General features: G+C 48.0%; 1 protein-coding gene across 1 annotated transcript in view; it reads left to right on the top strand.

Moving 5' to 3' along the window:
• The first annotated feature begins 7,320 nt into the window (after nucleotides 1-7,320).
• The window catches only part of FOXO1 (forkhead box O1), a 61,250-nt gene continuing 52,939 nt past the window's right edge, over nucleotides 7,321-15,631 (top strand). Inside the window, exon 1 of the mRNA XM_054627909.2 lies at nucleotides 7,321-8,201. Coding sequence (XP_054483884.1) covers nucleotides 7,596-8,201 — 606 coding nt within the window. The 5' untranslated portion in view covers nucleotides 7,321-7,595. The remainder of the gene's footprint in view (nucleotides 8,202-15,631) is intronic.

Raw genomic sequence — 15,631 nt, forward strand, 5'->3', positions numbered from 1 at the left:
ATGCATTTTGGGGTTTTTTTTTGTTTGGTTGGTTTTTTTTGTGTGGTTTTTTTTGGTTTTTTTTGAGGTTTTGGATGAATTTTTTGTTGCAAGATGCTTCATCAGCCAGCAAGGTTCATAGCCACAATGGGAGCGAAGAGTGAATGGGAGCCACTGCACTGCAGAGTTCTGTGCAGCTGGATTAGTGTTTCTGTAATGTGTGGGTGGATGGATCTGAATAGCCCCACCATTTTCTCCTCTGCACCCCATGCCTTTCTCTGCCTCAATCCCCCTCCTAAATCTTATTGGAGATCCCCATCTGCTCTAGGGATAAAAAGAGACACCACCAAACTGCTGTCCAGCATGTGTCTTCCCATTATTGATCTTGTGGCAGGAACTTCTCTGGTCGTGGTTGAGGTTCACTCTTTGGGGCCTGGCAGATGTACCTGTAAAATTGAAACTACTGCTTGCTGCTGTTATCTGTGCGCAGGCCGGCGTGGTGTGCCTCTGCCTCTAGGCAGAACCTGCCGCTGCTGGGACCACGCTGGTTTCGGTTTCATCAGTGTGCTCTCCTCCCTCACAGGCCAGGCACAAGCAAAGGTTGTGTTTGCAGCAGCAGATCTCAGGGCACTCAGTTAACCATCAGGGCTGCAATGGGTAGACATTTTTTACACCTGTTTTATGGAGAGGTGGAAGAGTGAAGCTGCCTGGGTTGCCATCCATGGGCTGTGGGTATTTACCTTATGGACAGGATTTGCTCACTACCGACCTTAACCCCTGAGTGTCCTCCCCAAGATTTGCCTTCTGTGGTGTGCTAATCACCAGCAGTGTAGGAACATATGCATATATGTCAAAATACTGTCTTCCTATCATTGTCTAGGCAAGTTTGCATCTATATAAATCTAGCATAAAATGCATATAATGTTGTCATGCATATGTATTTGTGTAGCATATACATAATCACCTCTTTGTATGCAAATATAGTTTTATCCATAAGTAAATACACTTTTCGAGCCCGAATTCAACAATGGAAAAAATATTTGCTTTTAAAAGTAAGCTTTTATTATGCCTTCATGCTGATTCTGCCTATGAATTATTTTTCTTGTTGATAACAGGTAGCTATCAGTTTTCCAGGGAAACAAAAGAAGAGAAGATGAAATAGTTGTCAAGCTTTGCATTGTACCATGCCATGAATTTTCCTTCCTACAGGCTGAAAAGAAACCACTGAATTATATCGTAACTGTCAAGCATCCTGTTTTTAGTTTGTTGCTCAAACACAATAAAATTATTTAATATACAAAAGCTATCATGCAGAGCCAGTCCGTCTTTCCTTCAGCAATATATGGAGGAAAACAAGGAGTGAGAAACACACCTGAAAATGGTGAAACATTGACAGTAGAACGTTGGAGAATATTGTAATAGATCATATTTACGACAAAACAGAAACTCAACACCCTGGAAAACACACAGAGCACTTGAACTGTGTTTACTTCCAGGCACATTGGCCTTTGCATAGGGGTGGGCCGGGTGATTCAGCTGAATCTGAAACCTGATAAACTCTTGCCTTCTGTTTTTACATCACAGCCAGTGATTGCACATGACACATTGGGAGCAGATACCGCTATGCAGGCACTACCTTTGGTATTTTTTGTATCAGTCAAGGATCATTCCTTGGCCATGCTGCACTTCAGTCTTTCACTTATGGGTGTGTGTGTATGTGTGGTGCCAGAGGATATATGTTTAAATGGGAGGTCTTGTGCCTGGATTGGGAGTTGAGAGAAGAGCTTGTGGGAAATATTTTCTTCTGTTTAGCTTCTGTTTACAAACTGTGACAGCAGACTCTGGTTCCCAGTAACTTATGCCTCATTTGAGCTCATTCCGCGAATATGCTTTTGTCCAAATATTAAGAATCACGCCTAGAAGGAATTTGAGCTGCATTAATTGCACCAACCAGTAAAGTTGTCATATTATTTCTTTTCTTTGATTGGAAAAGCATGCAAGTACTTCTGGCATAAGTGCTGGCATGAGAGAATTTAAAATTAAATTATGATTCCTTATAAAGTTGCCACTTAGAAATGGTTCCATGAAACCTTGCCCTCAAATCTTTTTTGTTTACATTTTTGCAGATATTGAGAACAAATGAGGTATGAACAACAACAAAGGAAACTGTTCAAAAACACACAGTAAATATTTATTGCAGCACTTCTTTTAAGCCAGGGTGGTCCAACGTCAGCAGCCTTTAGATTTTGGTAGCCCAACACCCAGCAGCTCCATCTCCTAGCCTGGGAAGCACAACCCCACCTTTGTCCCACTTGACAAGTCCTTTTTACCCTTCCTCCTGGCAGCAGTGCCTGGCAAGCCCTCTGGCCACTCTCTGCCACCAAAGCTGCTACAGAGAAACTGGGGGAGGAAATTGTCTGTGTCTTGTGGCTGTCTGGTTTGAAGAGCCACTGTCAGTTGCTGTTGGTGAAGAAGAGGAAGAGGAGGAGGAGGAGAAGGAGGGTGAGGAGAAGAAGGAGCAGGAGGATGCAGCCATGGCTGTGTGAACCACTCCTGCTCCCTGCAGCAGTCCATGGGGAGATGAAGGGTGAAGCGTTGGCTGTTTGGGCAGCTCTGCCATCACCAACCACAGCTCCCCATCTCCTCTGAAAAGAGGGGGTGGGCTGCCTGAAGGCTTTCTGGAGGCTGGAGTTGCACCACATTGTGCGAAGATCTGTCGGCTCTCAACTCTGAAGTATGTCCAGAGGGGTGGGCAAGCAGTGCAGTCAGCACATGGCCCCAGTTCCAGCCACATGGATGTAAATCCAGAAGAGCCTTGCTGCCTCTATGGGAGCATTCAGGATTTTTCCCTATGTGTAGAAGGAGATGGACCTAAACCAAGATAACCTCAAACCCTTCACCAGCAAGAACCCTGACACCTCTGTGGTGTGAATTTTTTTATTTTAAGGACCTGGACCAAAGTTGGCCCCTGCCTATGCCTCACCCATGAGGTCCTCTGCACATCATGTGAATTCATAGTGGGCAGCTTTCCCCCCTGCAAAGAAGGACAAGCCATTTTCCCTTTGTTTTGCCATCTCTCTGCAGCACCTTGTTAGCCTGTGAGCCATTGTGTGCACAGCCTTTTTCTCACTGTTGATGCAATGGCAGAGGGGTCAAAGATTGTGTATTTCCATGCACTATAAAGTGGGATGAGTGGGATTTGCTGGCCTAAAGTCAGCTGTCTGAAAGTGTGAACCACCTGGAGTAAGAGCTTGGCACCTCAATGTCTGATCAGCTCCACCATCTGGGGTGGTGAATCACCCATGGGAAGAACACATTTCTCCCCACTGACCACGGGGTGACCCTAAATGTGACACCCACCTCTCCCTGGGCCAGACAGACCCTGACTTGCTTGTGGGTGCTGCTGTCTGAGGTGGGAGGCAAAGGGCAGGTGGAAAGGGAGTGGGCTCACCAAGCTGTGGTGAGGGATCAGCAGATCTTTAAATTCCATCTGTGGTTTGTGCGGTCGGTGGGGAAAGATGCGCAGCCCCAGGAAATAACTCACAGCAGTAAAGCTCCTGCCATGAAATGCCGTGCAAGAGAGACTGCCTTTCTCCAGTGGCTCTGGAAGAAGTCTCAGACCCTTTGAACTCCCTTGGCAGGGCAGTGTGAATGCCTTGTTCAGCCAGGCTGTGTCCAAACCCTTCTGTGTGGGGCAGCCCTCAGCTGCCCTGGCTGGGAGGGGAGGTGGCTGAGGTGCCGTGCCAGCCTTCCGGTACCTTAGGCTGCTCAGAAACATGCACTGCAAATCATGGCCCCTCTGAGGCTCAGGGGAGGAAACTGAGGGTGCTGAACTTCCTCATTCTTCCTCAGAAAATAGGATTTCTCCCAGCTCTGGGTGAAAATGGGATTTCTCCCAGTTAAACTGGGTGTTTCACTGTTGCTTTTTATGCTGTAGAAACATTTGTACTCTCTCACTATGCACATACGTGTAGAAAAAAAGAGCTGTACATAGAGTACGAGTGCTTTCAACTTCATGTAATCTCCTGCTGAATTTGATCAAAACCTCAGAACGTGAATTATACAGACAGTAGTAAAAAGACAGCACAGATCCTTTATTTTGGCTGCTTCAAACCCAGAATATGAATAGAAGGCTGTGCTTTATTTCAGTGATGATAAAAGGCAATCTTCAGGCCTTAAATTTGAAAAAAAATACAAGCTGATGCTAAGGTTGATAGGAGATATTGTATTGTAGAGGAGTAGAAAATGGGAGCAGGAGTAGGAGTAGAGAAATGAAAAGGTGGAGTGTAGGAGGAGGTGGGAGTAGAAAATGAATTGTGGTGCATCCATCAGCATTTCAGCATTGTGGGAGATGAGATAAACCTAATGCTATCATTTGTAGATGCAGTAAAATTTCTTGTACTGAGCCATCACTGTGCTGAGCTGTTTGAGGAGCAGGAAGCTCCCCTCAGCAGCTGAATGGGTGGGTTTGTCCACATGACATTGCCTAAGGGTGGTCAGCAGTGCTGGAGTGCACTAGGAGAGCAGTGCAGACAGGGTTAGACACTTTCATTGGGCATGGCATGTGTTGCTTTGACTCTAAAGTCTGTTGATTCAATCCCCAAGTTCTTGACGGAGAGAGTAAATTCTAAAAAGAAAAGTGGTAGATCACATGTGTGTGGACTGCGGCCCTACAGAAGAACTCACTCACCTGGGTGGCTCTGCCAAAGTCAGAGCAGACTACCCCAATTACTCATCCCAGGAAAGTGCACAGCATTGTCTCATTGGCCTTCATCCTTCCTCCAACCTTCAGCAGACCTGTTGGCATGCAATAGCCAAAATCTCTGCAGCTCAGCTCTGCCTGTTGCGTTGTGAGTCACAGGGCCCCGCTTGCTGAGCAAATGTAGCATTTGGAAGGTTCTGGTATTATCTTTTCCACCTGCATGTCCCTCACATCTCACTGCAAACTACTGTCTGCACTCTCTGTATGCACTGCTAACTTTTGAGCTGCAAGAACATCAGTGACATGGGGCACAATGGTGGCAGAGCCCTGCCGAGAAGGTGAAGGGAGCGACAGAAATGTCATGTAGGGCCAAGGAAGGGGAATACAGCCTCTATCCTGCAGAATGGCCTGAGCTGAACTACAAATACACCAGGGCTTCCTAAAATCCCCCAACAGTAGCTTTCTTCCCAGTTTTCACAGTTGGCATCTGACAAAGTGAGGCTTTCTTTTTTTCAACATCTGCATATACCAATAGAGTTCAGGGAATAGCATCCCTACTTTGGACAAAATAGAAGAGCAAGGACTGCAAGATTTAAAAAAACTCCTTAGAAGAAAGCCTGGGTAATAAATCCACTTCCTTTAGCAGGATGGGTGCCAATCTGGCTCTTAGACCCCCCTTTTATTTTTTTTCAGACACCAAGGAAAGAAAAAGAAAATGTTTCTGTGTTCTCAAGCACTTCTTTTGTTTTGGCTCCCATTTAAACACATCCATTCGCTGCGCGTCCCTGGCTGCGTCTCACCATTATATAACCTCTGCTTCTCCAAGGCAGGGTGCTCTCCCTTATTGCAGGGCAACTACTGCAGCTGAGTTGTGTAACACTGCCACATAAAGCTGTTCCAAGCTGAAACGTGGCATGCAAGTTATTAGGTTGAACTGGGACTACTTTACTTTCTTTTATTTTCTTTTTTTTTTTTTCTTAAACTGGAAAAAAAAAAAGCCTGAAAAAGAAAGGTGTTTTCTAAAACCGTGGGCTAAACTTTATAAATTTGTGGGTTGAATCCTTTAAAGGATTGACAAAACATAGAAATGACTTAAAGGCAAAGCAAGTCTGAAATCTGATGAGCAGCCAACCTATAATAAGGTAAAATCACCTTTGGCATTTGATAAAATGAACATGACAAAACCAGTGCTTTAAAATGTGATCAGTTACTCTGCACTTATGTATATTTTGCACAAACTGTATAGTGAGGTGTCACCACGTATCTTGAAAAGCGTTTTCATAATAGACAGTGTGAGTATCTAGATGTATGAGCCGACACTAAATTCCATACCATGGCCTAGATCCAGCCTTGTATTCTCTCCCCTTCATTATTGTTATTCATTTTCAGAAAATATTTTTATAGGAACAATGAACTGCATTTAAATAACATTAACACTTTCTGCCTTGATGCAGAGAGGAGGGGAGGGTAACAGGTTTTCTGGCTCAGCTTTGACAGTTACCCAGCTCGGGTGGTTCATTGACATGCAACGTCAAATGCCATGGCTGGTTGTGAATTTTGTGACTTACGAAGCCATGTCTGAAGTATGTTTTTTAAAAGCACTCCTCCTACCGAAAACAAAACAGATTTTCTAAAATGTAGGGTTTGCCAGTATGAGCAAGGTGTTGAGTCGTGTCTCATTCTTGGGATTATTTCCCTAGCTTAAGCAAATGTCCTCTTTTTAGATTTAAACAGAATAACACTTCTGTGTTAAGTCAAACACATATATATGTGTGTGTGTGTGTGTGTGTGTATGTATGTATCTTTGTATGTTGATGGGCAGGGGAGGCAGAGGCGATGTGTCCTGTGACTGCTGCCTCATTGAAAGGGGAGAATACAAACCTTAATGAATAGAGTAGCCCTAGGGTTTGCCGGGAAAAATATAAAGTATGTTCAATAGTTGATTTAGGATGAAATCATCCCGTGCTCCGTGCACGCTCGCGGAATAAAACACACGCTCACGGTATCAAAAACATGCTCAGCCGAAGGGGAGATTCATCACTTCGGGAGGTGCAGACACTTTTTGGCGAGGAGCCGGCCAGGGAAGGAGGAGGGCGGGGGGAGCGAGGCAGGGCAGCTGTCGCACCCCCGGTCCGGCATGCGGGGCTGCCAGGGCCCCCGCGGGGCGGGCAGCCGGCGGCAGCAGCGCCCGCACGGAGATGCCGGTGGGAGCGGGGAGACGCCCCCCGCTCCCGCAGCCGCCCCGCTGCAGCCGAGGGATGCTCCCGGCTCCCCGCTCATCCCCGGCACCGGGCCCGTCGATGCGGGAGGCAGGACCCCGCCGGCAGCGACTGAGGCAGAAACACTCGCGGGGGAATTTTGCGTGACCACCCCCCCCCCGCGGCTCGCCGTGCGAGCACTTACTGCCTTCGGGCAGCCCCGGCCGCGGGGGGCACCGCCGCCTGCCCGCTCGCCCCTTCTCTCCCCGCTGCGCCGCCGGGAAACAAAAACCACCCAGAAGCAGCACGGGGGGCACGGGCACCCTCCTGCCGGAGCAGCCCCGCGGCGGGAGGCGGGCGGCGGCGCGGCGCTGCCATTGGCGCGGCGGGGCCGTCCCTCCCCGCCGGGAGGAGGAGGAGGAGGAGGGAGGCTGGAGGCGGGCCCGCGCGGGGCGGTCGCTCCAGTCGGTGCGCGCCGGGCGGCCGGGTCGCTGCAGTTGCAGTTGCCGCGGAGGGCAGGGATCAGGGAGCCGGGCAGGGGCAGGGTTTAGGGCGGCGGGGCCGGGAGGTCAGGCCGGAGGTCTAGGGCGGCGGGGCCAGGAGAGCTGGCGATCGCGCCGTCGGTGCCGCGCCGATCCGCGCCCGGAGCCTGCATGGGGCGGCGGCGCTGAGCCCAAGCCGCCCCGCTCCCGCCGCGCTCCCGCCCCGGCCCCGCCATGGCCGAAGCACCGCAGCTGGTGGACATCGACCCCGACTTCGAGCCGCTGCCGCGGCCCCGCTCCTGCACCTGGCCTCTGCCGCGGCCGGAGTTCAACCCCCCCAGCTCGGCCACTTCCAGCCCGGCGCCGTCGTGCGGCGGGCAGCCCGATGGGGCGGCCGGAGCCGCGGCCGGGGCCGGGGCCGCCGCCTCTGGAGCGCTGAGCGCCGACTTCATCAGCAACCTCAGCCTGCTAGAGGAGAGCGAGGACTTCGCGCCGCTGCCCCCCGCCGCCGCCCCGCCGGAGGCTGCCGCCTGCCGCTGCGGGGACTTCCCGGCGCCCGAGGCCGGCTGCCGCCTCCACCCGCCGGGACCGCCGCCGGTGCCGCCGGTGCCCCCGCCTGTGGCCGGTCTGTCACCGGGCCCCGTGCCCGGACAGCCCCGCAAGAGCAGCTCGTCGCGGCGCAACGCGTGGGGCAACCTGTCCTACGCAGACCTCATCACCAAGGCCATTGAGAGCTCCCCCGAGAAGCGGCTCACCCTCTCCCAGATCTACGAGTGGATGGTCAAGAGCGTCCCCTATTTCAAGGATAAGGGCGACAGCAACAGCTCGGCCGGCTGGAAGGTAAGCGGAGGGTGGTGGGGGACGCCCCGTCGGAGGGGGGTCCCGGGAGGCTCCGCCGCCCCTGGGCACAGCCGCGGCGCTGCAGGCGGCTGGGCACGCCGCCCTCCCCGGCTGCACGATGCCCGCTGCGCAGCCTGCAGTGCTCCGGCTCCGCGCTTTCAGTTTGACCTCACATTTCTACTTTTTTTCACCTTTCCAAAGGGAGAACTCCTGAGGGAGAAAAGCGTTCCAGCCCTCCCGCTAGAACGCGGGCGCTGGGACGCTGGAGGGACCGGGGCCGCCCCCCCGCTCTCCGCCTCCCCCAGCCCTGCCCCGCCGAAAGCAAAAGTTCACGCGGTGTCACGGCGCCGTCCCCGGGCAAAGCCGGCAGGAGCGGCGCCGCCTCCTGCTGCCCGGGGGCGGCCGGCGGGGCCCGGGGAGAGCCCCCGTGTGCCAGGGGTGCCGCGGCAGCTCCGGCGCTGCCCAGCCCCGGGACGCGGCCGGTCCGTGCCGCCGTCCGCCCTGGCGCTGCAGGGCTTTGCCGTCGGGCGGTGGAGCGGGGACAGAGGCAAACAGGGATGGGGGAAGAGCGGCGGCAGAACAAGAGTTGCAGAAATACCGTGTGTTTAATGAGTAAGCCGCAGTATTTGATCTGATGGCTTTGTTAAAGTTGAGGTGCGGGAGCGCTTTTCTTGTGTTACGTGGTGGGACGGAGCTCCCTCCTTCCCTCTCTCCCGCAGCGCAGTCCCTGCCGTCTGATCGGAGCGCTGGGAGCAACCTGTTGGGATTTGTGCTCAGCCCCGCGCCGGCCGGAGCCGCAGCCGGTGCTGCCCGCATCCCACGGTGGGATCTCCGAGGGACCCGCTCGCCAGGTCCTGCGGGACCCTCGGGCACCGGCTGCCCCCCGGCCAGCTGCGGGGCGAGCCAGCGAAGCTGCGCTTGGGGCTGTGCGGCCCCGGTGGCAGCGCCGGGCGCATGGTACCCTCCAGCTTTGCCTCCCCGTGGGTGATAAAGGCTTAGCGCTGCTGCCAGTGAATCCTCCCTCTCCGGGGCTTCCGTCGAGAAAGTGTCACCCACCCGTGTCCCCGTGCGCGGCGGAGGCAGCGCCGAGTTTTGTGACACTGTTGCGTTGGGAGCCTTGTCAGGACGAGCTTGTGCCGTCTGCGTACGGGCAGAGCCTCCTCCGCCCTGCGAGGGATTAAATGATGGCAGAAAATTTATGTGTGAGGTGCGAGCACCTAGCACGGCATCAGCGCACTCTGGTGTGTTCGGGACTTAGTTCCACTTAGGGCCAATCAAGCTCTCTGCTTCACTTTCTAGTTTTTGCATTATTTATCTCTTTTTTTAAAAAAAGTGTCAACTTAAATCCTGCATTTATGTATTTTTAATTGCGCCGCTAGGAATGTTTGTTACATCGGCTTTTCGTAAATTTCTATTTTTTAGCAGTAAGTTTTCGTAAATTTCTGGTTTTTAGCAGTAAGTTTCCTGCTAAGGAAATGCAGATTAATCTGTAATTCAGTTTTAGCTGAAAGTTTTTAGGGCTTTTGAAAGTAGTTTGTTAGTTTCTATTGATGTGTTTGACTAAAAAATTTAAAGGATAATTGTCTGAAGACATCTGTCATGAAAAACTTTAATAGGAGTGAAGTGATTGATAGTTGACAGCTTTTAAATAAGGTAACTTGTCACTTGAAAGTGCTGCTTTTTTTCCAGTGGTATTTTAGTCTCCTTAAGTGCCTTTTCAGAATTGAGTAGAAGAGAACTAAAAGCCAAACAAACCAAAATAAAACCAAATAGCTCCCAAGTTCAGGCGAGCAAGTAAGAAACACTGCTAGCTGTGTAACTTACTCGGCGCTTCCTATTTTATTGCTGCTTGTCCCGTGGTGCTGCAGCAGGGAAGAAGTCTCACACACCTCCCTCTAACAGATTGAGCACATCCTATGCCCACATACCTCTGCTGTGGCAGGGAAAGCTGCTCCTGGTAGGATTTTTGGCTGCAGTACCCTCTGGTAGAGTGCAGTATATAGCCTGCCACTGCTGGTGGGTAAATACACATGGGCTCTCCTTCCATAATTAAATAGTCACCGTGTTATGCATGGGACACGTGTTGCCCCCATCCCTTTGGCTGCATAACTGCCAGGCTGCTCTGAAAGTTGCATGCTTGCAGGTTTTACCACTTAAGCCAAGGAAATGCAGAGTTTCTTAAACACACTTTCAAGTTGAGTTACCAGCAGCCACTGGGTGTCAACTCTGTAACTGGCCTGGCTGAGGCGTGCAGCTCGTTTGCCTTGTTTATCACCAATTCTCCACGGCTCAGCGTGACTGAGGATTGCTTTTATGTTTTTCCACTTTGGGAGCCGTTGGTTTGCCCGTGGTCTGGGGACCTGCTGTAGGCGTGGGGCTGGGAGCGGAGCCTGACTCAGCCGAGGGCCCTGCAGAGGAGGAGCATCGCTCCAGAGATGAGCACAGATTAGCGACTGACTTTTCTGCTGACAGAGGGAGCGCGGGTTCGCCTCAGAGCCTGGCACTGACCGAGGGCTGGGAGTACATTGTGCACTGCTGACGCAGGCTGGGAAGTGGGGGGTGGTTTTTTTCCCCCCCTTAAGTAAAACTTGGAGATGCTTTGTCTTGTTGGGGTTTGCGTGTTTGTGAGTGCACTAAAGCACCTTTCAAATTCTTCACAAAATGTATGAACACACAAGGAACGAAAAAGAATGTGCACTTTCTGCATAGAGGCAAGGTGGTGTTTCTCAGGCAGAAGTTGAAGGCTGACTGCTCTAGTGCTTGTGAATATGTACTGCCCCGATTTAATACATGATGTCCGGCTTCTTCTTAGTTTTTCACTGAAGAAAGTTCAGAGGTGTCAGCATTATCTCGTAGCAGCTCAAAACAGCATCCAGGCTCTTCTGAAGAAAAACATTAAAATAAAAATGCCTTTTTAAATAAGGGGGTATAAGCCAAAATAATATATTAACATAAAATTATCAGTAACATAAAATTATTTAAGTAGGTAAATTGTTCTCCATTATACATACACAGTAGTTTATTCCTGATTTTCTTGTCATAAACTCTGCTTTATAAACAAATCCCCTGTTGAGCTCTAAGGGAGCAAAGTCTTCATGGGGTGGCTGCCTTGAATGAAGCACTTGGGATGTGCTCTGCCAGACTTGCTGCATTGTTGGTTGTGAATGTGTGCTGATAGTGACCTGTGTTGCTCAGAGAAAGCCAAGCAAGAACAAGATCTGCTGCAGAGATAACAAGGAAATTGTTGTGAAAGTTACATGGAAGAAGGAGACTTTTCTCCTAGTGTAGTACTTAAGTAAAAGCAACATTATGCCTTGCCTGTGATAGTGGAAGACACAAGGCTTAAAACAGAAGAGGCAAGAATTCTACTGCAGCTGTAGATAACTATTTTTTGACACAAATATGATAGCTTTTTGGCTAATCATCATACATAAAATATAAAAAAAAATCTCTGTGATGTGCATATTTCATGTCTTTGCTTTATGGCAAGTGTTGAGATTTATTGTAAAGGAGCTGTCGCAGTTAAGCTTCCTTGAATGGTCTCATCCCTTCAGTCTGCTTTTGAAAATGGGTTCAAATAAAACCCTGTAATGTTTTTGAACAGGAAACACGGAATTTTGGTTCGCTCATCTGGAGGCGGATGTGTTGTTGATTTTTCTTGGTGGCAAGTGTTAAGGTCCCACAGGCACATACACCTTCTTGACTTCTAGTCCCAAGGGAGTTTGTTCACCTAAATTCATTTGCTGCCGTTGTTGAAGGAATGAGGATAGATATCTAGCTGCAGAGGGATGAATGGTTGTAAGCCTGAAAGCCTGAGGACCAAACAGGGATGGGACAGGTGCTTTGGGTGGCCTTATCATAGGAGCTCTCTATGGTCAGCACTATTCTGTAGTGATTTGGTCTCCATGCAGAATGAATTCTGGGTTGTTCTGGTTCTGTTGTATTTGGTTTGAAAATCACAGGGAGTAAAAAATATTAGAAGGACTGAAAAAGCAAGAATAATTTTCACTGAATTTTTTCAAAGCTTTTGAACCTAGATCAGCAAACAGTTTAAATTGTGGACATTTAGATGATTTATTTAAATTGAGTACATAGAATCATAGAGTCACAGAATAGTTTGGATTGGAAGGGACCTTAAAGATCATTTTTGTGAGGTTTTTCTTATGATTTTTTTTTTGTGGGAAAAATCACAATTTAAGATTGCCTTTAACTCAGGCTGTGTATTCCCTCAGTACTGTGGGCTTTTACCTCTGTCCCTTAAGATGCTTCCCCAGGTGATCTGTGGCCCCCCCCAGCATGATGTACTATACATTAACTGAGCACACACAGGCATATGCAGATAGAGGTGTGTATGTTTGGCTCTCTGTTTGTGGATTCTGTCAAGGTCGATGCTATACAGTCACACCTTTTACAATACATGTGGCAAATAGCCTCAAGAGCTGGCAGCTGCAGTTGGGTCTGCTCTGCCATGACCTGGCCTCAGCCCACCCTGTTGTGAGAAAATTCTTTGGTGTCTTGCATACCTGCTCACTGCCTCGTGTAGCAGCCTATTGTCTGTCAGTCACCAGCTTGCATTTTGCTTAGTTCCAGGTGTGAAAGTTCAGCTTAATTTTTGCAAGTGCAAGGTGCTCTCGTCACCTGTGTCTGAATAACTCCTGGCTGAGCGGTGTCAGTGCTTTTGAGCTTCCCATCAGGGCCTTGATTAATGCTTTAATTTTCTCTTAATTTTCTTTGCCCGTTTTGTGTTTGCTGTGGTATCTCTTCAGTTACTTGTATGATTATAGGTAAGACTAAACACCAAAGTGAAATGTGTGAGTGGCTTTGTGTAGTGACATAATGAACTAAATTTTCCTTAAGTGCCTTTAAAGAACTTCAATACAAAGACAAAGTAACAGCTCTTTGCCACTGTATTTTTTATGACACCCTCAGCTGCTTCCTTATTATCATTATTTTTGTATCACGTGGTTTTACAAGTAGTTGGTGAAGTTGTTTGGGGAACTGGAGCCTTTGCTGCTTGTGATGGAAAGGGGAAGCAGTGTGGTGCAAGGAGATAAAGATTTTTAGGTGAGGTATGTGAGGTTGTTTTCTTTTTCTCTTTTTCCTTATTTCTTTTTAATCAAGTAGGCAATACTTTTGGTGGTTGGGTTTTTCAGTAAGGCACCAGGAATTGTGTAGTCCTGAGGTGTCTGCTCATATCTTTTTGGTTTCCAAAGCATGATGCTGCCTAAATACGCGCGTCTCTGTTTACTCAACTGGTGAATCATTTTGTAAAATAAGTGCTTGGCTTCTGGAATAAAAATGCAGATATATTTTGCAGCCACGGATTTGTGAAATATGTAGGGCTGTGGCTACAGAAATTCAATTCTCAGCCCCTTCTGTTTTGGGAAGAAGTTCACATATGAAACAAGGATTTCTGATGGAAATGATTTTAAAACCTTGAGTAATGAATAATAAACTAAGTGAAGATAACCTGAAATACAGTTTACTGTTTTCCTCTTTCAGAAATATGTAAAAGATGGATATATTTACTTCATTGTCAACTCTTGTGAGAAAGGAACTTCAAATTCACTGGTGCTGGCTGCAGATACTTATAGTTAAGCATATGGTAGTGCATACTAATATTTTAATGAATTTTGTAGCATTTTGTTTGTCAGTCTGGTTGCTAAAATGGGTTTTAAATATTGGGGAAACACTGCTCTTGGTGATGATAGGTTGTGCTTTAGAAATTAAGTGCATTGGAAAGAGTCACATTTTGAAGAACAGCATTTCTGCTGCTCCATAGTGAGCTTCAGCATGAGTTGAATTGATCTGTGAAGAAATGTTTAAGTATGCTATTCATGTTTAAGTATTATTTCTAAATATACTTAGTAAACGTTAATCATGTGTGTTTATCAAACAGAGGTGCATCATTCCTGCACTGTCATTTGTGATATGCAGATGTCTTAAGTGAGCAGTGCAGCATCATGAGGTTTCTTGGTAGGTCTCCATTCCTAACGGAGGAGGGATAAAAAGAATTAAGGTACTTTTACAGGATTGGTTATCATCTTCTAAGATCTTCATTAAGCCTCATTCTTGCTCTAGATTTTGATAGTGGACACTGGTCTTTACTAGATTGCTTAAAATGATGCCTACAGAGGCACGTGTTAAGTTTTGAAACACTTCTGTAATGAATGGTGAAGGCTTAGCAATGCTTTGGTTTGCGGTAGATGGGACCAGAAGTGGCTCTATCTTTATAAATGTAGTCACTCAAAACCTCCTGGGACTCTGACAGCTTCTGCATCAGACAGAGATTAGGAATTACTGGAGGAGTGGAGGGCAGCACTCAGTTTGCTCAGATGACTTACTGAGCTGTTAAAGGCACCTTGCATCAGTATCAATGATGTTCTAGTTCTGTTTGAACATATGTCTTATTCTAGAGTTAATTAAACTTAAAGGTACCCATCTTCTTTTGTTCTAGTCTTAGAAACCTAGTTTTTGGGAATTCTGAGAACCCATGCAGTGGGAAGTGTGTTCGGTTCTGTTGCCGCTTCAAGAGAGCGTGCCAGGGATGGCTGTGATTGCATTTCTAAGCAGCCTGTGTTTCTCCAAGTGCTTTGCTGGTGTGTCCAATGTAGGCTCATGTTGATGTGAGAATGTGGGACTCCTTTATAGCTTTTTCAGGGCTATTGCTATGTAGGTCTGTGGGGTGTAGCTTCTGGGGCCTGGCACATGTGTAGTTGAGAGAATGTGCTGGGAACGTGGTCTCTGAAATAGTTTACATTCAGATTTAAATTTGGACTGAGTACCAGAAACGTGCTTGCAAGTAAAGGTGCCTTTAATCATAATATTTGCTGACTAAATTATATCTTCTGTCTGTGCTCTGTAATATGTGAGAATTCTTATTTTATTAGCATCTTAATTTTTTTTTTGGTGTTTCTTTCTCAGAGGCCACTTAGTGCCAGGCCTCTGTGGTGCTTCTGCACCACGATGTAAAATGATGAAGTGGGCTAGGTTCTGCTTCTTGCATGTTGGTGTCTCTCTTTAGAAAATGTTAGAAATGCCCCTCCTTTAATTTAGCTGCTACCAGAATGAAATTTCATCACATACAGAAATCAGGAAATTAAACCCTTTTTTTAATGAAATGAGTGGTGTGCATACGTGTAGGAGTGATGTGTGTGAGCAGCCTTTGTGCTGTCCATGGAAACTGTGGTTCTGGAGAAAGTTGAAAGTGCATAAGGCTGCTTTAGTGCTGCAGTGCTTTGTGCCTCCCAGGATTTGTTTATATGTGACCTGTTCAAATTTACACAGCAGAGAAGGTCTTTGCACTTTTTTGGAAGGGGAACTCTGGAGCACTAGAGTATGGCCATTAATTTTTCCCTTCCTGAATAAGGGGTATACACATAATTCAGAATGTGGACTCTAACTGTCAATTTGCTGTTGGCAGTCTCACT

The sequence above is a fragment of the Agelaius phoeniceus genome, chromosome 2 (assembly GCF_051311805.1).
Source record: "Agelaius phoeniceus isolate bAgePho1 chromosome 2, bAgePho1.hap1, whole genome shotgun sequence".
NCBI classification, from domain to species: domain Eukaryota; kingdom Metazoa; phylum Chordata; class Aves; order Passeriformes; family Icteridae; genus Agelaius; species Agelaius phoeniceus.